Source organism: Chiloscyllium punctatum, chromosome 9, assembly GCF_047496795.1.
Source record: "Chiloscyllium punctatum isolate Juve2018m chromosome 9, sChiPun1.3, whole genome shotgun sequence".
In the NCBI taxonomy this organism is placed as follows: domain Eukaryota; kingdom Metazoa; phylum Chordata; class Chondrichthyes; order Orectolobiformes; family Hemiscylliidae; genus Chiloscyllium; species Chiloscyllium punctatum.
In genome coordinates this window covers 71136260-71159273 of record NC_092747.1, presented here as the reverse complement: position 1 = coordinate 71159273, position 23014 = coordinate 71136260, and the positions used below count along the sequence as shown (strand labels likewise).

Sequence of the window (23014 nt, the reverse complement as noted above, 5' to 3'; positions counted from 1 at the left end):
TTGGAAAAGCAAATCTTAGCAGGACTTCTACACTTAATGGTAAGGTCCTAGGGAGTGTTGCTGAACAAAGAGACCTGGGAGTGCAGGTTCATAGCTCCTTGAAAGTAGAGTCAAAGGTAGATAGGATTGTGAAGGAGGTGTTTGGTATGCTTTCCTTTATTGGTCAGAGCATCAAGTATAGGAGTTGAGAGGTCATGTTGCGGCTGTACAGGATGTTGGTTAGGCCACTTTTGGAATAACGCATGCAATTCTGGTCTCCCTCCTATCGGAAGTATGTTGTGAAACTTGAAAGGGATCAGAAAAGATTTACAAGGATGTTGCCAGAGCTGGAAGATTTGAGCTCTTGGGAGAGGCTGAATAGGCTGGGGCTGTTTTCCCTGGAGCCTCGGAGGTTGAGGGGTGACCTTATACAGATTTATAAGATCATGAGAGGCATGGATAGGATAAATAGACAAAGTCTTTTCCCTGGGGTGGGGGAGTCCAGAACTAGAGTGCATTGGTTTAGGGCGAGAGAGGAACGATATAAAAGAGACCCAAGGGGCAACTGTTTGAAGTAGAGGGCGGTGGGTGTATGGAATGAGCTGGCAGAGAAAGTGGTGGAGGCTGGTACAATTGCAACATTCAAAAGTCATCTGGATGGGTACATGAATAGGAAAAGTTTGGAGGGATATGGGCTGGGTGCTGGCAAGTGGGACTCACTTGGGGGGTTGGGATATCTGGTCAGCATGGACAAGTTGGACCGAAGGGTCTGTTTTTGTGCTGTACATCTCTATGAGTCTATGGCTTGAAAGTCTTCCACAAAGGTCTAGGGATTATCAAAGGAGCCAAACCAACATTGTGGACCAAGAAGTAAATTATGGATCTGCAAGGCCCACCATTTAGTGCCATTTGCTTTACAGGCAAAATAGAGGCAAAGATCAGAGAGCTGGAAAGTGAAGTAATCATCAAATCAGGTCTGTTTGCGGAATGGCTATCATTGGTCATACTGGTTATGAAACTCAATGGGTTAGGTCACCTTTGTGTGGATTTTAAACAAAAGGTAAACCACTTAGGGGCAGCATGGTGGCACAGTGGTTAGCACTGCTGCCTCACAGTGCCAGAGACCTGGGTTCAATTCCTGCCTCAGGCGACTGACTGTGTGGAGTTTGCACATTCTCCCCGTGTCTGCATGGGTTTCCTCCGGGTGCTCCGGTTTCCTCCCACAGTCCAAAGATGTGCAGGTTAGGTGAATTGGCCATGCTAAATTGCCCGTAGTGTTCGGTAAGGGGTAGATGTAGGGGTATGGGTGGGTTGCGCTTCGGCGGGGCGGTGTGGACTTGTTGGGCCGAAGGGCCTGTTTCCACACTGTAAGTAATCTAATCTAATCACTTTTTGCAGCTGAATAAATACCCAATCCCTCACATAAAAGAATTATACGCAAAGTTGGTGGGGGGCCGTTCTTCACAAAATTCAACATGAGCTACACTTACTTTCAATTGTATTTCAATAAGGATTCCCAGAGTTATGCTACAATTAGTACCCATAAGGGCTTGTGCTAACGTATGAGACTGCCACTTGGGGTAACATCAGTTGATTCAATTTTTCAGCAGACAAGGTCTACCTCAGGTCATCATTTATCCAGATGACAGTGAAATCAAATAAGGAACAGTTAGAGAACTTGGACATAGTCCTAAGAAGTTTTTGTAAAGCTCACGTATGCTTAAGAAGAGAAAAATGTATGTTCTCATCCCTCCAAGGGACTTACTTGGACTACAGAGTCGAAAAGACTGTGTTACACTCATTGGAAGAGAAAGTGAGGGCGATCAAAGGTGTCGCAGCCCCCATGTCTGTCCAGGAGCTTAAGTCATTTCATGAGCCCTTAAATTATTATGGAAAGTTCATGCATAGCCTGGCCTCGATTCTGGCACTTTTGCAACAACTCTCTTGAAAACGGTTGCACAGACAAGCCCTAATAAAATAAAGAAACAGTTATCGTCCTCTAAGGTGGTGGCACACTATGATCCCAAGAAAGATCTGCGATGCCTCCCTTGAGGGCATTGAGGTGATATTAGCTCATAAGAGGCCTAATGGAGAGGAATTCGCAATAGCATATGCATCCAGGACTTTGACTAATGTAGAGAGTAAATATACTTAGATAGATTGGTGGTCACAGTTGGAGTCAGGAAGTTCCACCAATAGCTTTATGGTCAAAAGATTTGTGATAATCATGGGCTTGGCTTGTGTAAAGAGGCCAAGGCAGTGCTGCCCATAGCTCTTGGCCACATTCAGTGATAGACTCTTATATTAAATGCCTATAATTACAAAAACAACATCCAGTAGGCCAAGTACTAAATGAGAAAGCATTGAGCCACCTCCCATTCGCGGAGACACCACTGGTGGTACCCTCAATGGAAGGGTTGTAATGATATTAAATTTTCTGGACGTGCTTCCAGTCACAGTTGACTTTGGATGGTGATTGGAGGAAAGCAAATGGCTGTCACAACTAAAATTGAAACCATTTTGGACGTGGAGAGATCAGCTCACAGTACAGGACAGTATGTTGTTTAGGGGACTAAGAGTGATTATCCTGAGCAAAGTCACTGCCAAATATTGGTTGAATTCCACAAAGACCATGCAGGGGTTACCAAAATAAAGATGTTGGTGAGAAGTTATGTCCGGTGATCATGCCTGAATGCAGATATAGTTGATGGGGTAGTGACAACAAGGACAAAAATTACTACCAGCAGCTCCCCCACATCCATCAGAATGGCCAGGTAAACCTTGGACCCAGTTACACATCAAATACACAGGTTCTTTCATGGGATCTTATGATCTTAGTCCTGTAGACACCCACTCAAAGTGGGTTGGATGTGCATAGAGTGCATACATTCATCAAAAAAAGGGACAATGATAGAAAAACTGCATGCATCTTTTTCAACACACGGGGTCCCAGAGTGTTAGTCACAGATAATGGGCCATTGATTGCCAGTTGGTTATTAGGATATTTCCCGAAGTCCAATGCGATTCAACAGGGCAGCTCCATACCATAATCATCAAATGGCCTGGCAGAAAGAACTGTCCAAACTTTGAAGGCTGGCTTGAAGAAACAGTCTACAGCCTCAAAAGAGATACCAAGCGGTCACTGTTCATATTTGATTATAGAACTACTTCTCAAGCAATTACAGGGATAGTACCAGCAGAGCTGCTAATGGGTAGAAGACTCTGCACTGGTTTAAGTTGGATATTCCCAGACCTGATTGTTGTGGTGTTCCTGAATTAGCATGTGAACCAAATGAAAGCCACAAATTCGCAAACGTTGTTTCAGCAAAACATGCCCTGCCCCTCAGAACAGTCAGAAAGGCTGCTGGAACCCATGGATTAACCTTTCTCCATCAGGCGTTGATGAATCCTTAGAATCAGAGATGGACATGATGGAAGGAGCTCCTTCGACACCTTTGCTACTGAAAAAAAAGTGAAATTTTACGGACCCAGCGCAAGTGGTGAGCTTACATGCATTACATGTAGCCCATATCAGATGCCAAGTCAGATGAACCTGTCCCGTGCTAAAATGTCCCAGGAGGCTCTCCAAGAAAAATGGCTGGCTTATGTCCTCAGACTCCAAGGAGGAGGGAAGTTGTGATTACAATGAGATCAGCCAGATGGACTTCATAGAATATCAGTTCCCTGATTGGAACAGTTAATCTCGTCCAGACAGCCCTGGCCAACAGATAAAAAGCAGAATGTCAGAGATTCTGGCAATCTCATAGCTGACTCTGAAGAGGCAGTCAAAGACTAAACGTATGTACATAAATGGTGACTTTGTGATGGGATACCTGCATCTGTGGTGTTATTTCAACCAAGAGTATGGGAACGTGCCCGAAGCATACTGTGTGAAGTGTACAGTGTGACTGCTGTTTCCTTCCATCCCGACACAAATAGCAAATGTGCACAGGGGATAAAAATGGCTGCCACAACACTTGGCATCAGCTGGGTAAATACTGTATCTCATTCTGTGAAGGACTGGGCTTTGATTTCAAGGCCCTTCAAAGAGCAATAGCATTATACAGGCAATGCAAGCACTAACTGCTTTACATGAACCTTAGCCCTTGGCCTCATGTGTGGTGTCCAAACCCTGGCTCCCAAATACTCCTGACCATATCAAATGCTTATGACTCATAACCAATGGTTTGTGGCCTGAAATGATTTACTGTAGTTGCCAAAGTTGCAACCACTTGTTAAATTCACATAGCCTGCACACCTTAGACCATAAAACTTCATGTCGTACTCAGCATGACTAGGATCTGTACTTGCAATGTTGTAGTTGTTGTTGGAAAGGTATTCAGTCACTCAGGTGATAAAGAAAAATTAAACATAGAAGAATCACCTTTGTGTTTCCTTTCCAATACATCTAGGTATAGTCAAAGGATTCAGAGCTGAACTGGACAGAGTTGCACAACAGTGAGCCTGTTGGCATTGGAGTTTTGGATGGACAACTCTGGAGAGGTTTGTGGTTAGATGGCTTAGACATATTGAGTGTGTCCTTCCCAGATGCAGGATTACTGCCCTTGGCTTGAACTCCCATAAGGTTGATGATGGTAAGCAGGGTGGAGGTTGAGGGCCTGGTCAACTCTGGAGTGTCCTAGGAGGGGACGCCTGAGGGGGGAGCTGCATGTGGTTTCTCCTCTGGCTGGATGCTTACTGGCACCACACAACGTATTGTGAGGAAAGGGCACCTGGAGTGAGCTCCAGTTCTCTCATTCTCTCGGTCACCTTGCCTTGGCACTGATGGCTACAGCGATACAGTGTAACTAGGCAAAAGTGAGGACTGCAGATGATGGAAACCCCAGAATCTAGATTAGAGTAGTGCTGGAAAAGCACAGCAGGTCAGGCAGCATCGGAGAAGCAGGAAAATCAACATTTTGGGCAAAAGCACTTCATCAGGAATGGAGGCAGGGAACCTCCAGGGTGGAGAGACAAATGGGGGCTGGGGAGAAGGTAGCAAAGAGTACAATGGGTGAATGGGGGTGGGGATGGAGGTGATAGGTCAGAGAGGAGGGTGGGGGGAGGTAGTAAAGAGTACAATGGGTGAATGGGAGTGGGGATGGAAGTGATAGGTCAGAGAGGAGGGTGGGAGAAGGTAGCAAAGAGTACAATGGGTGAATGGGGGTGGGGATGGAGGTGATAGGTCAGAGAGGAGAGTTGGGGGAGGTAGCAAAGAGTACAATGGGTGGATGGAGGTGGGGATGGAGGTGATAGGTCAGAGAGGAGGGTGGGGGGAGGTAGCAAAGAGGACAATGGGTGGATGGAGGTGGGGATGAAGGTGATGGGTCAGAGGGGAGGGTGGAGCGGATAGTTGGGTGTCTATGGAAATAGCTTTCAGATTCTGCACATGCTGGACCTGGCTATCCATAAGTTTCCAAACCTGCTCATGGAGGCAGACAGATGTTTGCAAGCCAGAGGGAGGATGGCATACTGATCTCCATGTGTGCAGTCGCACAGCTTAGAAGAAATGTTGGTTGTGGGACACTCAAGAATGTACAGATGCCACTATTACCTGCACGAGACAAAAGAAATAATGCATTGTGAATAAGGTGTCGATGTTCTGACCTGTTAAGAGCACATTCACACAGGTGGTAATGGCAGAGCAGCACAGCAAGTTGCAATGACCTTTACTTGATTGCCAGAACAGATGGGTTTAAGCATCACCATATGAATGGTCGTGGTTCCTTACATGGCAGGGCTAGGATCCACTCCTCATAGAGGGTGAGGAAGCAAACTTTGGGCACCCACCATCCATCCTGGCTCTCTCTACCCTTTTGTGGGCTATTTCTCCTGGAATGAGAGAAAGCGAAGCACTGATTGAGATGAAAGTGGTTGGAACAACTGTTAGTGCTGGTGCAGGTGGTAGAAAGATGCCAAGGTATCCTAGACAAGTGAGTAGGCAGTCTAGGGGCCACACAGGGTTAGCTGGAGATGGGGATTGGCTGGATGACAACAAGTGAGGGAAGATATTGCAATATAATAGTGAAAGTGATTGATCATACTTGTTGGTGTGAACTATTTGCAGTAACAGAGATAAAGTGAGTATGAGGCTGAAGGGAGATGATGGTGGTAACACTTACCCTTGCAGAGCTGAGATGATCATTAACCTTCTTGTGGTATTGCTGCATATTCTTCAGGACCCTCGATATTGCACTGACCTAGGTAGTGACCTCATAAGAGGCTGGCAGGGTCTGGAGTCATGGTCTCCTTTGCAAGTCCTGGGTAAGAAGTCAGCCCTCATCTACACCACCCCATTCACTTGAACCTCCAGCTCCCTGTCTGCAAAATTTCCCTTTGTCTCACATTTCTGTAGCAAATGAGATGAACTAGAAAGAGCAACTCAGAATTGCCAGCACTTGACCCGATGCATAGTTGAGTTTTAAATATAGCTATTGTGCCAGGTATCCTGAGATGTCCTGGCAATGCTAAATACTTATTCCTATGATGAATGAGAGAATACATTGAGCAGGGTACCATAGTGGTGTGATGCGCAGGGAGTGAGACAAGTTTGGGAACAGTGAGAAAACCCACTAGACCATGCAGAGACAAACCTTTCAGGGAAATCTACCAAAATTTCATAATCTCTAATTTTATTTGCTGACTATTTCTTAGATTTATGTTATTTATGCCTCCTTGCCATGCCCTTTTTATAATTTCTATTATTAATACATTTATCTATTGTTTTATCTCTGTGCTTTAATTTAATGTTTTCGTACATTTGATTCCTTGCCCTACTACTTTATTTACAATTTTCTCTACTTCCTAATCATAGACCTTATTAAAACATTGGCCTCTGCATGGTTTGTGTAGGACATCACAATGGTCCAGATCACATTTCCTCCAGTGCCCCATGAACTGTCATCTGCCTCTCCCATACCAGTCTTTGAGGCACACATTTATTTTTCTAATCTTGTTTGCCCTATTCCAATTTTTATTTTTATGTAATAATTCAGAGATCATAATCTTTGAGGAATAGCTTCTTAACTTGCCAACTAAACATGTTATTATTAAAGACATTAAATCCAGGCAGTTAAAGAATTTCAAGATAATCGACACAGCTTTGTTAAATGGAGGTCAGGTTTAATCAAGTTGTTTAAAGAACTATCATGCTGTGGATAAAGGGGAACTAGTGGGTTGAGTGTACGTGGAACTCACTTCCTCAACAGTCAGTGGAAATAGAGTCAGGTAGATAGCTTCTTGATGAGCAAGGAAATGACAGGTTACAGATTTATAGATTCATATAGTCATGCAGCACAGAAACAGACCCTTTGGTCCAACTTGTCCATGCTGATCAAGTTTCCCCACACTAAACTAGTCCCACTTGTTTGCATTTGGCCCATATCCCTCCAAACCATTCTTTCCATTTACCTATCCAATGTTGCAACTGTATATCATCTACCATATCCTCTGACAGTTCATTCCACATACGAACCCCACTCTATGTGAAAAAAAATCCCTAAAGTCACTTTTAAATCTTTCTCCTCACCTTAAAAATGTGCCTCCTAGTTTTAAACTCTCCTACCCGATGGAAAATACCTCTGCTATTCACCATGCTAAATTGCCCATAGAGCTAGGTGAAGGGGTAAATGTAGGGGAATGGGTCTGGGTGGGTTGCTCTTCGGAGAGTCGGTGTGGACTTGTTGGGCCGAAGGGTCTGTTTCCACACTAAGTAATCTAATCTATTCACTTTACCTATGTCTTTTCAGATTTTATGAACCTCTATAAAGGTCACCCCTCAACCTCCTATGCTGCTGTGAAGATTCCATCCTATCCAACCTCTTCTTATAGCTGAAATCTTCCAGTCCTGGCAACATCCTGGTAAATCTTTTCTGAATCCTTTCCAGTTTAATAATATCCTTCCCACAGCAGGGCGACCAGAGCTGTACACCGTGCTCCTGAAGAGGCCTCACCAATGTCCTGCTCAACCTCAAGATGATGTCTTAACTCCTACACTCTATGGTCTGAGCAATGCAGGGTAAGCGTGCCAAATGCCTTCTTCACCACTCTGGACACCTGTGACACAACTTTCAAAGAACTATGTACCTGAATCCCTAGGTGTCTCTGTTTGACAACACCACCCTAGACCCTATCATTAACTGTATAAGTCCCGCCCTTGTTTCTAATATCAAAATGCAATACCTCATATTTATCCAAATTAAACTTCACCTGGCATTCCTAAGCCAATTGGCCCAATGATCAAGATCCCTTTATAACCTTAGATAACCTTCTTCACTTTCGACTATATCTTGTGGATGGTGTCATCCACAAACTTACCAACCATGCCTCCTAAATTTTCATCCAAATCATTCATATAAATGAAAAAGAAAAATGAACCCAGCACCAATCCCTGTGGAACACTGCTAGTCATTGGCCTCCAGTGTGAAAAACAACCTTCCACCACCACTCTCTATCTCTACTATCAAGCAATTTAGTGTCCAATTGGCAAGATCTCCCTTAATCCCATGTGATCTAACTTTACTAATTAGTCAAGCAAGTGGACTGTCGCCAAAAGCTTTACTAAAGTCCATGCTACTGCTCTACCCTCATCAACCTTTTTGATCACATTTTCAAACAACTCAAGTTTGTCAGATATGATTTCCCATGCACAAAGCCATGGTGACTATCTCTAATTAGTCCTTGCCTCTCCAAATACATGTAAATCCTATCTTTCAGAATTCCCTCCAACAATTTACCCATCATTAATGTCAGACTCACCAGTCTATAGTTCCCAGGCTTTTCCTTACACACTTTTGTAGAATCATAGAATCCCAACAGACCATTTGGCTCAACAAGTCCACACCAACCCTCCACAGTGTAACCCATGTAGACCCATTCCTTACCCTATTATTTTAACATTTCCCCTGACTCATGCACCTAACCTACACACCCCTGAACACCACGGGCAATTTATTAATGGCCAATTCACCTAAACTGCACATCTTTGGACTGTGGAAGGAAACTGGAGCACCTGGAGGAAACTGACGCAGACACGGGGAGAATGTGCAAATTCCACACAGATAGTTGCCCGAGGCTGGAATCAAACCCGGTCCCCTGGTGATGCAGTGCTAACCACTGAGCCACCATGCTGCCTTTCTTAAATAAAGGCACAACATTAGTCACCCACCAGTCCTTGCACCTCACTTGTGGCTGATGTTCTTGGGGTCAATAGGAATGTAGAAGAATCAGATCAGGTTTGATCTCACTGAATGACACAGCAAGCTCAACTTGCTGAATGACCTACTCCTGGTCCTAATTTCTATGTTTGCATGTTTTCATTTAAGCCGGTTTATCCAGGATAACATCAAGGCATTAGGCATTTTGATAAATCCTAGATAAAACAATAAATCTCAAACATTTTCCAGATTGGCATGAATTTTAAAACTAATCTGATGTCAGGCTGTTCATTTCAGACACAGCAATCAATTGCGATATTCTCTTCTGTTAAACTGATATATATGAAAGAGAGACATAACCATAGAACACAGTTGTGTTAACATACAATTTTTTGATATGCTTTACACATATATGATCCACAACTTTTTCTTCCTGTTATTTTCTAAAAAAATGTGTTGATTCACTTCTGAATGAAATGTTTATATTGCCATGCCTTGCCTTACTGACACACCTTAAAAAGAGAAGTCACACTTAGTTCAAGCTACCAAAGCAAGGAGTGAAGTAAATGTTTTGTCTTTAAATGAAAACAAAAATGAAACAGCTGAACAAAAACACATGGTCAATTATAAAGTGTCAATGAACTGCAGCACTTCGAACAGTTTTATCCAAAGAAGGAATTCGCCATTATAACCTCGATTTGTTTTGTTTTCATAAATCAATCATGGAAATCTGGTTCTAGCCTGTTTATTGACATAATAATACTTTGAGATTTAGAATGGAAAGGAATTTTGGTTTAATTTGTTCCAGTTATGATTCTTGGATAGCTAAAAGGAATCTAGAAACACAAAACTATAGTGGTTAGGAATTGTGATATGCAGTCCCATGGAGAAGGTGTATTTACATATTCGTATGTGTTGAGAAAAGGGGAAAAGGATGTTGTCATATGTCTCAGTCCGTATGTCAATATGCCTTTAAGAGATGTCTCGTGATAGCACTTTATCATAACACATTATCTAAGGTTATAAAGACCTCATATTCCACTTTACCTCAAATCATTTAAAAAATGTCACTACTGGAGGTGTGCTCCCTTGATATTGTTTAATATTAGCCCAGAACCTCTCCATTAGAGCATATATTCAAAGTGGTATCTTGTCACCTAAGCTATTTTTGGCAGAGTTTGATATCGGACAGTTCATAGGAGATTTGAGGTTCTCTAGATCAATTAGCTGGTGATGCTAATTCCAAATAAAAATCAGACTTTAAATGTACATTAACCATCTCCTAGAAATACTTTCCCTTTAAGTAATTTGAACATCACTTTTAGCATAATTCATCACTATCACCCATAAAGTTGGATGACCTTTTTAATCAATAAAAATGGAATGAAATCTATCTTCTCCCTAAGTACATCAAGAAAGAAAAGAGGTAAAATAGGAAAAAGACATTCAGGAGTTGGGAAGGTAGTCAAAATGGGGAAGCTTTAGCGGTGATAATTTAATATCAAGGAATTTAGGGGTCCTGATGCATGAGTCATGTAAATTTGGTTCAGAGATACAAAACCCAGCAAAAAGAAGGCATGTAGTCAGCATTATTATGGGCTATGTCACATAATGAGGAGCTATTTATACCATTCTTGACAGAACTCAATTTACACAGGTATCACTTGTCAGCAGCAGCAAGACCATCTTGATCTTAAATTTTATATAGTTGGATGATCTGCAGAACAATCTGCAGTTTCTAATAGAAAGAACCAAATGTCTCCCATTGATTTCTTCTAATAATAAATAGTTTGACTGCATTCAAATATGCACCCAGGTAAAAACAATGACTGCAGATGCTGGAAACTAGATTCTGGATTAGTGGTGCTGGAAGAGCACAGCAGTTCATTTCTGAACTGCTGTGCTCTTCCAGCACCACTAACCCAAATATGCACTCAGTCAACTGACTACTGAACTATGGAAAAGAATACAGGTACAAAGGGAACAAATCAACACAGGCCCTGGTGAAGTATAAGAAAGCAATTAGGAGATCAAAGAGTGGGCACACAAAACACAAAGAGGGGACTAGTGAGCAAAATAATGAAGAATCCCAAGATATCAAGGCAAAGTATATAAACAAGGGAAGAGTTAAGGGGAATCTGCATCTGGAGCAGGAGGGACTTGGGGGAGGGGCGCTGGGAATGCGATAGGTGGAGGGAGGTCAAGGTGAGGGTGATAGGCTGGAGTGGGATGGGGGCGGAGAGGTCAGGAAGAAGATTGCAGGTTAGGAAGGCGGTACTGAGTTCGAGGGATTTGACTGAGACAAGGTGGGGGGAGGGGAAATGAGGAAACTAGAGAAATCTGAGTTCATCCCTTGTGGTTGGAGAGTTCCCAGGCGGAAGATGAGGCACTCTTCCTCCAACCATCGTGTTGCTATGGTCTGGCGATGGAGGAGTCCAAGGACCTGCATGTCCTTGGTGGAGTGTGAGGGGGAGTTGAAGTATTGGGCTACTTGGTGGTTGGGTTGGTTGGTCCGGGTGTCCCAGAGGTGTTCTCTGAAACATTCCGCAAGTAGGCGGCCTGTCTCCCCAATATAGAGGAGGCCACATCGGGTGCAGCGGATGCAATAGATGATGTGTGTGGAGGTGCAGGTGAATTTGTGGTGGATATGGAAGTGTCCCTTGGGGGCTTGGAGGGAAGTAAGGGGGGAGGTGTGGGTGCAAGTTTTGCATTTCTTGCGGTTGCAGGGGAAGGTGCCGGGAGTGGAGGTTGGGTTGGGGGGGGGGGGGGGGGGTGTATGGACCTGACGAGGGAGTCACAGAGGGAGTGGTCTTTTTGGAACGCTGATAGGGGAGGGGAGGGAAATATGTCCCTGGAGGTGGGGTCTGTTTGGAGGTGGCGGAAATGACGGCAGATGATACGTTGGACATGGAGGTTGGTGGGGTGGTAGGTGAGGGCCAGTGGGGTTCTGTCCTGGTGGTGGTTGGAGGGGCGGGGCTCAAGGGCAGAGGAGCAGGAAGTGGAAGAGATGCGGTGGAGGGCATCGTCGACTACATCTGGGGGGAAATTGCGGTCCTTGAAGAAGGAGGGCATCTGGGTGGTACGGTTTGGGAACTGGTCCTCCTGGGAGCAGATGCGGCAGAGACGAAGGAATTAGGAATATGGGATGGTGTTTTTACAGGGGACAGGTTAGGAGGAAGTGTAGTCTAGGTAGCTGTGGCACCTCCTCCCACCCTGCCCCCTGTAAAAACGCCATCCCATATTCCCAATTCCTACAAAGGACATGTAGATCATAGGATGAGAAAAACAAACTTAGATAGAGGCATACCGATTATGTTGCACAGAACATGCACTAGGCAAGATCAGCATTATTTGAAGTTAGACAGTCCGTTCATCAGTCTAATAGCAGGAGGGAAGAAGCTGTTCCTGAGACTGTTGGTGCACGTGTTTAAGCATCTGTATCTTCTGCCTGACAGAAGAGGTTGTAGGAGAGCATTACTGGAGTACAATGTGTCTTTGGTGACTTTGGTAGCCTTTCCATGGCAACAAGCCATGTGAATGGAGTCCATGGATGGAAGGTTGCTTCCATGATCATCTGGGCTGTGCACACTAGATTGGATTAGATTCCCTACAGTGTGCGAACAGCCATTCAGCCCAACAAGTGCACAATGACCCTCCGAAGAGTAACCCACCCAGACCCATTCCCCCTATTTACCCCTGACTAATGCACCTACCACTATGAGCAATTTAGCATGGCCAATTCACCCTGACCTGCACATCTTTGGACTGTGGGAGGAAACCGGAGCACCCGGAGGAAACCCACACGGACAGGGGGAGAATGTGCAAACTCCAGACAGAGAGTCACCCAAGGCTGGAATTGAACCCAGGTTCCTGGTGCTGAGAGGCAGTAAGTGCTAATCACTGAGCCACCGTGCCGCCCACTACCTTCTGAAGTTTCATTTGGTGTTGGACCAGTTGTCATACCAGGCCATCATGCACCTGCTTTCAATGCTTTCAATGGTGCATCTGTAAAACTTGTTGACGGTCCTTATGGACATGCTAAACTCCCTGAGCCACCTGAGCAGAAAGAGGCATTCTTGCACCTTCTTGACCGTCACGTCTATGTGGGAAGTTCAGGACAAGTTGCCAATTATCATCATTCCTAGGAACTTGACGCTCTCTACCCTCTCAACCTCGGCTCTGTTCATGGAGTTGGGGCATGTTCTCCTCCTTTCTTTCTGAAGTCCATGATTAGTTCTTTAGTTTTGCCAATGTTGAGACAGAGGTTGTTCTCAATGCACGACATCACCAAACCCTCCATTTCCGTTCAGTATTCTGACTCATTATCTAGAAGTGGGTGGCACGGTGGCACAATGGTTAGCGCTGCTGCCTCACAGCGCCAGACACCCGGGTTCAATTCCTGCCTCAGGCGACTCTGTGTATGGAGTTTGCACATTCTCCCAGTGTCTGTGTGGGTTTCCTCCAGGTGCTCTGGTTTCATCCCACAGTCTAAAAATGTGCAGGTTAGGTGAATTGGCCATGCTGAATTACCCGTAGTGTTAGGTAAGGGGTAAATGTAGGGAAATGGGTCTGGGTGGGTTGCGCTTCGGCGGGTCGGTGTGGATTGTTGGGCTGAAGGGCCTGTTTCCACACTGTAAATAATCTAATCAAAATGTCACTGGAAGTCAGTGTTCAGTGGCGTACCACATGGATCAGTACTGTGTCCATTATTGTTCCTAATATATATAAATGACATTGATGAAAATATGGGGGGGATGATATGAAAGTTTGTGGATGATATGAAGATTGTTCAGGTGTTTAAACAGTGAACAAGAAGGTCTTATGTCCTGGATGGATTGATCGGATGGCCAGATCAGTGCCATATGGAATTTAACCCTGATAAGAGAGAGGTTTGGAAAAATTAACAAGACAAGGGAATACTGAATGAATACTAGAAAACTCAGATGAACAGAGGGATCATGGATACTTCTCTACTGATCACTAAAGGCAGCAGGACAGGTTAATAGGTTAGTTAAGGTGGCATACAGAGCAGTTGCCTTTATTAGTTGTGGCACAGATTATAACAGCAGGCAAGTTATGTTGGAGCTGTACAGGACTTTGGTTAGACCGCAGCTGGAATATAGTGTGTGCTTCTTATCACTGCACTAAAGGAAGGATATAATTATATCAGAGGGGCTGCAGAGGAGATTCACCAGAATATTGCCAGGCATGGCACAGTTTAGCTATGAAGAGAGGCTGGATTAACTTGGGATTGTTTTGTTTGGAACACAGAAGGCTGAAAGGGATCCTGATTGAAGTATATAAGACTATAAGGGACAATGGACAGGGCAAAAAGGAAGTTGAAGGGTTAATAACAAAGGGGCATAATTTTTAAGGTGAGAGGCAAAAGGATCAGTGGAGATTTGAGGAAACAATCTTTTTCTCAGAGGATGGTGAGTATCTGGAATTACTACTTGGAAGGTAGTTGAGGCAAAAACTCTCAACGTTTCAAAAGCACTTGGATAAGCACTTGAAATATAATATTCAAGGCTATGGATCCAGTGATGAGAGGTGGGACTCATGTAGATAGAATTGTTATTGTCAGTGCAGACTCGATGGGCCAAAGGGCCTCTGCTGTACTTTATGATTCTGTGATTATTGCATATCTACCTGTCAAACCATTTTTGTAGTAAAATATGATAAGTAATATTAATGATGGTGCAACTCTGACATCACTAGAACACAGAAGAGCAGAGAGACAGAAATTTGTAATGGAGTCTTTAAAAGAGAAATACAAAAAAAAACTGTGTGCAATTTGTTGTATATCTTAATGTAAATAAAGTGATTAGTGTATTGAAGAGAGTACAAACTAATCATGCCAAGCATTCAGAGCAGCAGTAGTCTAGTAAAAATGCACAGCATTCAAGAATGCAAGTGTAGACACCCAATACCCTTGAAAAACAAGAGCATGAGAAAGGTACAAAAAATATTTACAAAGATATTGCCAGGGTTGGAGGGGTTGAGCTGGAGGGAGAAGCTGAAAAGGCTGGGTCGGTTTTCCCTGGACCATCAGAGGCTGAGACCTTATAGAAGTGTATAAAATCATGAGAGACATGGATAGGATAAATCAACATGGTCTTTTCCCCATGACAGCAGAGTCCAAAACTAGCGTGCATAGGTTTAAGGTGAGAAAGGAAAGATTTAAAAAGGTCCTAAGGGACAACTTTTTCCACACAGAGTGGTGTATTTATGGAATAAGCTGCCAAAGGAAGTGGTGGAAGCTGGTACAATTACAATATTTAAAAGGCATCTGGATGGGTATATGAATAGAAAGGGTTCAGGGGGATATGGGTCACGTCCTGGCAAATGGTACTAGATTAATTTAGAATATCTGGTCGGCATGGATGAGTTGGATCCAAGGTCTGTTTCCACGCTGCCCATTTCTTTGAATCTATGACTCTATAGAATCTATGAAGGAACAACCAGCAGGTGAGAATCTGTAGGAGATGCATAACCCACAGATTTAACTGCAGTAGTCTAAGGCGTGGTGATCATAGAATTCTTTCAAAGCAACCTCCTCTGCAACAACCACAGCAGCAGGGAATCAGTTACAGAACCTTTCTGTCTGTTGCACAGGTGCCTGTATACCTCTGTTATAGAAATAGCATTGACAGTGACTGTTAACGTCACTTAAATCTTTACCTTGAGATTATTGTCAGAATAATGAAATTTTGATTGATGGTGGATAACTTTGAATTGAATGAAATAAAGAAGCCTCATGCTGATTGTACACAGAATAATGTTCACTTTGCCATGAAATTGTCTCATTCTCTTATTTGATCTCTCTCCTCCAGCCCAAAATCTGCATTGTGCCTTTAATGCATTATGTCTGGATCAAGGTCTAAATAAACATATTTAAATGTGCTCGATTCTAAGGGAAGCAAACTTTATATATAACCGTATTTTCTCTGCATTTGCAATGCTTCAGGTGAATTTCCACATTTACACGAATTACCTCCAGTTGCTCCACGAACTATAATTGACCAATTGACACAGTGGTCCTCAGTGCTTTACGATTCTACATGTATGATTTCAATTTCACTGACATCTTGGTTTCCCAGTCCCAGCATTAGGTGAGCATTCTGCAAAATGCCAAAATTGTACTGAACTGTGAATAATAAGAAAAGAACTATACTGGGAAAAGTGTGTGCTATTAGCACAACACACACCTGACTGAATTTGCACAAACAATTTTCTCAGCATTCACAATTTTTCCCTTCTAATCTTAATAAAGGCTGAAGCGGTTGGTAAGGAAAACAATAATTTATTTTTGGCTGACCTCGGAGCTTCCTTGTACTCTGTCCAAGGATCTTTCTCATACCAGCTCTGATAAAGGGATTTTCCCTCATAACCATCATCAGGACTGGGAATCTGAAAGGAAGTTTAAACAAAACCATATTATATTTTTTGCAGTTTACTGTGAGCCTATCTTAGCTGTAACCTAAATGATAATGCTGGTAACATCCTTGTTAAAATAAACGTTAATTTCTTTTCCAAGCCACACATCATCCAGACCCAGAATTATATCATCATTCCCTCACTGTCACTGAGTCAAAATCCTGGAACCCCCTTCCTAATAGCACTTTGGGCAAACCCACACCACACAGTCTGTAGTAGTTTAAGACAGCAGCTAACAAACACTTTCTCAAAGGCAATTAGAGTTGTGAAATAAATTCTGGCCCAAACAGTAATACCTATATTCTAAGAAAGAATGATAAAATCTTATATCACTGGCTTTGGAGATCAGCAAGGTACTTTGCTAAATCATTAGTGAGAGGAGTCAACTTAAATAGAAAGATTTTGGAGCCCTTAACAGGCTTGGAAAACTAATCAATTGAAAAACATGAATGATTTACTGGTGGTGGTTAGTACATATGTGAAATAGCACTCACTGATAGAAAAGAGAAAAAAAAGAAGATAGATTTTGGTTAATTCTTTGGCTTTAACAAAATATGCCTCAGGCTCAACATAAGTGGAACATATTTTTAAAAGCCTATTCCCCATGCATTGGAATGCGGCTTTTGGGTCACCGATTTAAAACAGAGATTAAGCAAATATTTTTATCTGAGAGCATCATGAGTCTTCGTAGCTCATTTTTTGAAAAGGCGGTGGAAGAGAGTCCTTGAATATTTTAAGGCAAAGGATGGATAGGTATGAATGCAGATTTGGGGTGACAGTCATATCTCTCATGATCTTATTGAATGGCAGTTGGATTGAGGAGCTGTATAGCCTGCTCTTTGTCTGTATGTTTACATGTACAGTAACCAGCCTTAAGATCAAAGAGAAATTCATGTTGTAATACCTTACTAAATTAACGTAACATTTTCTTGACCTCAAATAATGAAAGGAAAGATGCATTCTAGACTGCACTTCCTCAGCTATAAACTATGAATTGTCTATATGAAGTATCAAAGTTAAATGGTGAATCAAGTATAGCAGATTTCATGATTGTAAAATTCACACGGATGATCCCTGGAATGACAGGTCTAGCATATGAGGAACGGCTGAGGATACTGGGATTGTATTCGTTGGAGTTTAGAAGATTAAGGGGAGACTTAATAGAGACGTACAAAATAATACATGGCTTGGAAAAGGTAGATGCTAGGAAATTGTTTCCATTAGACGAGGAGACTAGGACCCGTGGACACAGCCTTAGAATTAGAGGGGGTCATTTCAGAACAGAAATGCAGAGACATTTCTTCAGCCAGAGAGTGGTGGGCCTGTGGAATTCATTGCCACGGAGTGCAGTGGAAGCCGGGACGCTAAATGTCTTCAAGGCCGAGATTGATAGATTCTTGTTGTCTAGAGGAATTAAGGGCTACGGGGAGAACGCTGGTAAGTGGAGCTGAAATGCGCATCAGCCATGATTGAATGGCGGAGTGGACACAATGGGCCGAATGGCCTTACTTCCACTCCTATGTCTTATGGTTTTCGTACAAATGTTGTTTCAAATAAAAATGAAAACGCATTCTTGGTGTTTCGATTAAACAGTTGCTACAACTTGAATAATGGTCTTTCAATCTGGATCATCTATTTTAAATTCAAATATTTGGCAAATTTTCCACTCTTACAAATTGCACTATCTCGGATAATCAGATAATCACAATAATTTTACTGTGGATTATCTGTACAAAACAGCTTATTTGATGAAATAAATTATTCTACACAAAAATAAACATTTTAAGCACACAAAATAAAGTTTTTCATAATCTAAAACCAGGCATCAATACTGATATTTAAAGGGTATGGATTTTATTTAGGTGTGAGCATATCTACATTGCTGAATCCTGGCCAGAAATTAGACTTTGTTGCACATAAAATTGATCAAAGCATGAGCACTTCAAGAACATGGCTAGTAAGTGACACAGGCAGCCTTCTTTACTGGCCAGTGTGAGATAAGGGGATACTTCACTGAACCACTGTTATAACATGTGCTATTGATTTTATTGGACCTATGGGCTCTGGAAGCACAGGAGTAGTTTTTGTACCTCTGAGTCAGACTCAAGCACCAACTGTTTCATGGAATGCGAACATTAGTGTTCTTAATGCCTTTAGTGAGAGGTGGGCACTGCGGGGGGATATAGTACTTTATTTCCCCTGACAATTCCATTTTGATTTAGTCCTTTCCTGGTCTCATTATCCCATCCTCCTCCACCCACCCCCTTCATCTTTGATAATTTGTATTGCACATAATGGGGTTTGCTTGTAAATACACACTGGATACAGAGTGATGGGAATGAAGTCAGCCAGGTGGATCTCATAGAATATGAGTTCCCTGATTAGACCAGGTTAACAGCCCCAATCAGGGAGTTCCAGCTGACAGATATAAACAGGTGTGTCTGGGGTTCTGTTTGCATTGGGGCCTGCTCTGAACTAGCTGGGTAATTGTCACTTACTGTGTATGTGTGGGAAAAAAAAAGGTGGCTTGCTGATGGGATACTGGCCTTTGTGGAGTTATTTCAATCGTGATGACTGAGGTGATTCACTTTCATCAGTTATCTTTGAGTTAGGGTAAGCATTTCTGGTATGATACTGTTATTTGGGAAGCTTGACCTGTTTGATCCTGCAGTCAAAAAGTGCCTAGTATGGAAGCAGACGGGAAACAATATCCGGGGCCGGGGCCGGGGCCGGGGCCGGGGCCGGGGGCCTGGAGGCTGGGGGCGAGGGATTTGCTAACACTCTTTGGGAGGATTTAAACTAAGACAGCAGGGAGGGATGGGAACCTAAATTATAGTTCGTGTCCAGGAGGTTGATCAGAAATGAGGTTTCAAGGTTGCAAGATTTCACCAGCAAGCAAGCTGTTGGCTTGAAGTGTGTCTACTTCAATGCCAGGAGTTCCGGATAAAGGTGGGTGAACTAGCAGCATGGGCTGGTACCTGGGACTTTGATATTGCAGCCATTTCAAAGACATGGATCGAGCTGGGACAGAAGTGGTTATTGCAGGTTCTGGGATTTACATGTTTCAGTAAGAACAGAGAAGATGGTAAAAGAGGGGGAAGTGTGGCATTGTTAGTCAAAGACAGTATTAAAATGGCAGAAAGGATATTTGACGACTCGTTCTACTGAGGTAGTCTGGGCTGAGGTTAGAAAAAGGAAAGGAGAGGTCACCCTGTTGAAAGTTTTCTATTGGCCTTCGAATTGTTCCAGAGATGTAGAGGAAAGGATAGCAAAGATGATTCTGGATAGGATTGAGTGTAACAGGGTAGTTGTCATGGGGGACTTCAGCTTTCCAAATATTGACTGCAAACACTACAGTTAAAGTACTTTAGATGGGTCAGTTTTTGTCCAATATGTGCAGGAGGGTTTCCTGGCACAGTTTGTAGACAGCCAACAAGGGGTTAGGCCACAATGGATTTGGAACTAGATAATGAACCTGGCCAGGTGTTAGATTTGGAGGTAGGTGAGCACTTTGGAGATAGTGACCACAATTCGGTTATGTTTACTTTAGTGGCGGAAAGGTGGAGGTATATACCACAGGACAAGAATTATTGCTGGGGAAAGGTAATTATGATGCGATTAGGCAAGATTTAGGATGCATAGGATAGGGAAGGGATGGGCACAATTGAAATGTGGAGCATAATCAGGGAACAGCTATTTCATGTCCTTGATAAGTACATACCTGTCAGGTAGGAAAGAAGTGGTCGAGCAAGGGAGCTGTGGTTTACTGAGGAAGTTGAATCTCTCTTCAAGAGGAAGAAGGAAGCTTATGTTGGGATGACACATGAAGGCTCAGTTAGGATGTTTGAGAGTTACAAGTTAGCCAGGAAAGACCTAAAGAGAGAGCTAAGAAGAACCAGGAGAGGACATGAGAAGTAGTTGGCAGCGAGGATCAAGGGAAACCATAAAGTTTTCTACAGGTCTATCAGGAATAAAAGAATGACTAGAGAAAGATTAGGGCCAATCAAGGATTGTAGTGGGAAGCTGTGAGTGGAGTCATAGGAGATAAGGGAAGGGATAAATGAATTTTTTTTTCCCCCAGTATTCACACTGGAAAAAGACAAGGTTGTCAAGGAGAGTATGGAGATAGACTACTAGACTAGACGGGAATGAGGTTCACAAGGAGGAGGTGTTAGCAATTCTGAGAAGCGTGAAAACAGATACATCCCCTGGACCGATCTTATCCTAGGATTCTCTGGGAAGCTAGGGAGGAGATTGCAGAGCCTTTGGCTTTGATCTTTATATAATCATTGTCTACAGGAATAGTGCCAGAAGACTGGAGGTTAGCAAATGTTGTCCCCTTGTTCAAGGGGAATAGGGACAGCCCTGGTAGTTATACACGAATGAGCCTTACTTCAGTTGTGAGTAAAGTGTTGGAAAAGGTTCTAAGAGATAGGATTTATAATCATCGAGAGAGGAATAAGTTATTAGGGATAGTCAATACAGTTTTGTGAAGGGTAGGTCATGTCTCTCAAAACTTATTTGAGTTCCTTGAGATGGTGACCAAACAGGTTGATGAGGGTAAAGCGGTTGATGTGATGCATATGGATTGCAATAAGGTGTTTGATAAGGTTCCCCACGTTAGGCTATTGCACAAAATACGGAGGCATGGGATTAAGGGTGATTTAACAGTTTGGATCAGAAATTGGCTAGCAGAAAGAAGACAGAGGATGGTGGTTGATGGGAAATATTCATCCTGGAGTTCAGTTTCTAGTGGTGCACTGCAAGGTATCTGTTTTGGCTCCATTGCTGTTGGTCATTTTCATAAATGGCCTAGATGAGACCGTAGAAGGATGGTTAGTAAATTTGCAAATTACACGAAGGTCAGTGGAATTGTGGACAGTGCTGAAGGATGTTGCAGGTTACAGAGGGACATTGATAATCTGCAGAACTGGGCTGAGAAGTGGCAAATGGAGTTTAATGCAGGAAAGTGTGAGGTGATTGACTTTGGAAGGAGCAACAGGAACACATAGTACTGGGCGAATGGCAAGATTCTTGGTAGTGCGGATAAGCAGAGAGACCTGTGTCCATGTACATTGATCCCTGGAAGTTGCCACCCAGGTTGATAGGGTTGTTAAGAAGGCATATAATGTGTTAGCTTTTATTGGTAGAGGGATTGAGTTTTGGAGCCACAAGTCAAGCTGCAGCCTTATGTAACTCTGGTGCAGCCACACTTGGAGTACTGTGTACAGTTCTGGTCACCGCATTATAGGATGTGGAAGCTTTGGAAATGGTTGAGCAGATTTGCTAGGATGTTGCCTGGTATAGTGGTAAGGTCTTATGAGGAAAGGTTGAGGAACTTGAGGCCATTTTCATTAGAGAGAAAGTTAAGATGTGACTTAATTCGGGCATGTAAGATGATCAGAGGTTTAGACAGAGTGGACAGTGAAAGCCTTTTTCCTTGGATGGTGATGGTGAGCATGAGGGGCCATAGCTTTAAATTGAGGGTTGACAGATATAGGACAGATGTCAGAGGTAGTTTCTTTACTCAGAGTAGTTGGGGCATGGAACTGCCTGCAATAGTAGACTCTCCAACTTTAAGGGCATTTAAATGATCATGAGGGAACCATGTGGATAAATATGAAATAGTGTAGGACAGTTCGACTTCAGATTGGTTCCACAGGTTGGTGCAACATCAAGGGTCAAAGGGCCTGTACTATGCTACAATACTCTATGTTCAATGTTATTTTTCAGAGCAAGTGCATTGGGGCAGACAAAAAGCAATGAATAATTCTCCAGACAGTTTGTAGATTCTCAGCTTTTTTCAGTTATTAAAGGCCTAATATTCCCTGAGATACCAGATACTAAAATCTTTCAAAAGTTGCTGCCATAACTGAGGAAAGCTAAGGCCCTAAACTTCCTCTAGTACTGAGGCACTATTGGTTTTCCACAAGTTCAAGAACCAAGGAATCCAGATCAGGAATTTTGAGATGAAGACAACTGGCAGAGGCATGTGATTTTGATTTAAGCCTAAGCTGAGAGACCATTTCGTATGTGGCATTAACGATGTGATCATGCAAAAGTGCCCTACTGGACTTCAAACTAGTGCACAACTGGCTTTGTCTTTAGAAAATGCAGAAAGGGGAGCATGTGAGTTATAGGGTATTCTGATGAAAGTGGTAATCCTTCTCAGACCAATTGAGCTTCTGGGATATCATTCGAATGAAGTTAATTGTATAGCTTCATTCAGGACATATCCTAACAGAGGGATTCCAGCAAAACAAAGCCGAGCCTCAGTCAAACAGTTAAAACTTTCTCAGGATCTGGACCTGCAGGCCATTGTAGTCATGCAAGTATGCAGGCTCGAGGCAGCAAAGGAGTCTCATTAGGCCTGAACTAAGAAACAAAACTCATAGGCCAGTGTCTAGGAGAGTGCACACCCCAGAAAGACCACTTACAGCTGG

At 43.0% G+C, this 23014-nt stretch overlaps 1 protein-coding gene across 1 annotated transcript in view; it reads right to left on the bottom strand.

Annotated features, from left to right (window-relative positions):
• naalad2 (N-acetylated alpha-linked acidic dipeptidase 2) overlaps positions 1 to 23014 on the bottom strand; it is a 151807-nt gene that overhangs the window by 40806 nt on the left and 87987 nt on the right. Inside the window, exon 14 of the mRNA XM_072577777.1 lies at positions 16453 to 16544. Coding sequence (XP_072433878.1) covers positions 16453 to 16544 — 92 coding nt within the window. The remainder of the gene's footprint in view (positions 1 to 16452; positions 16545 to 23014) is intronic.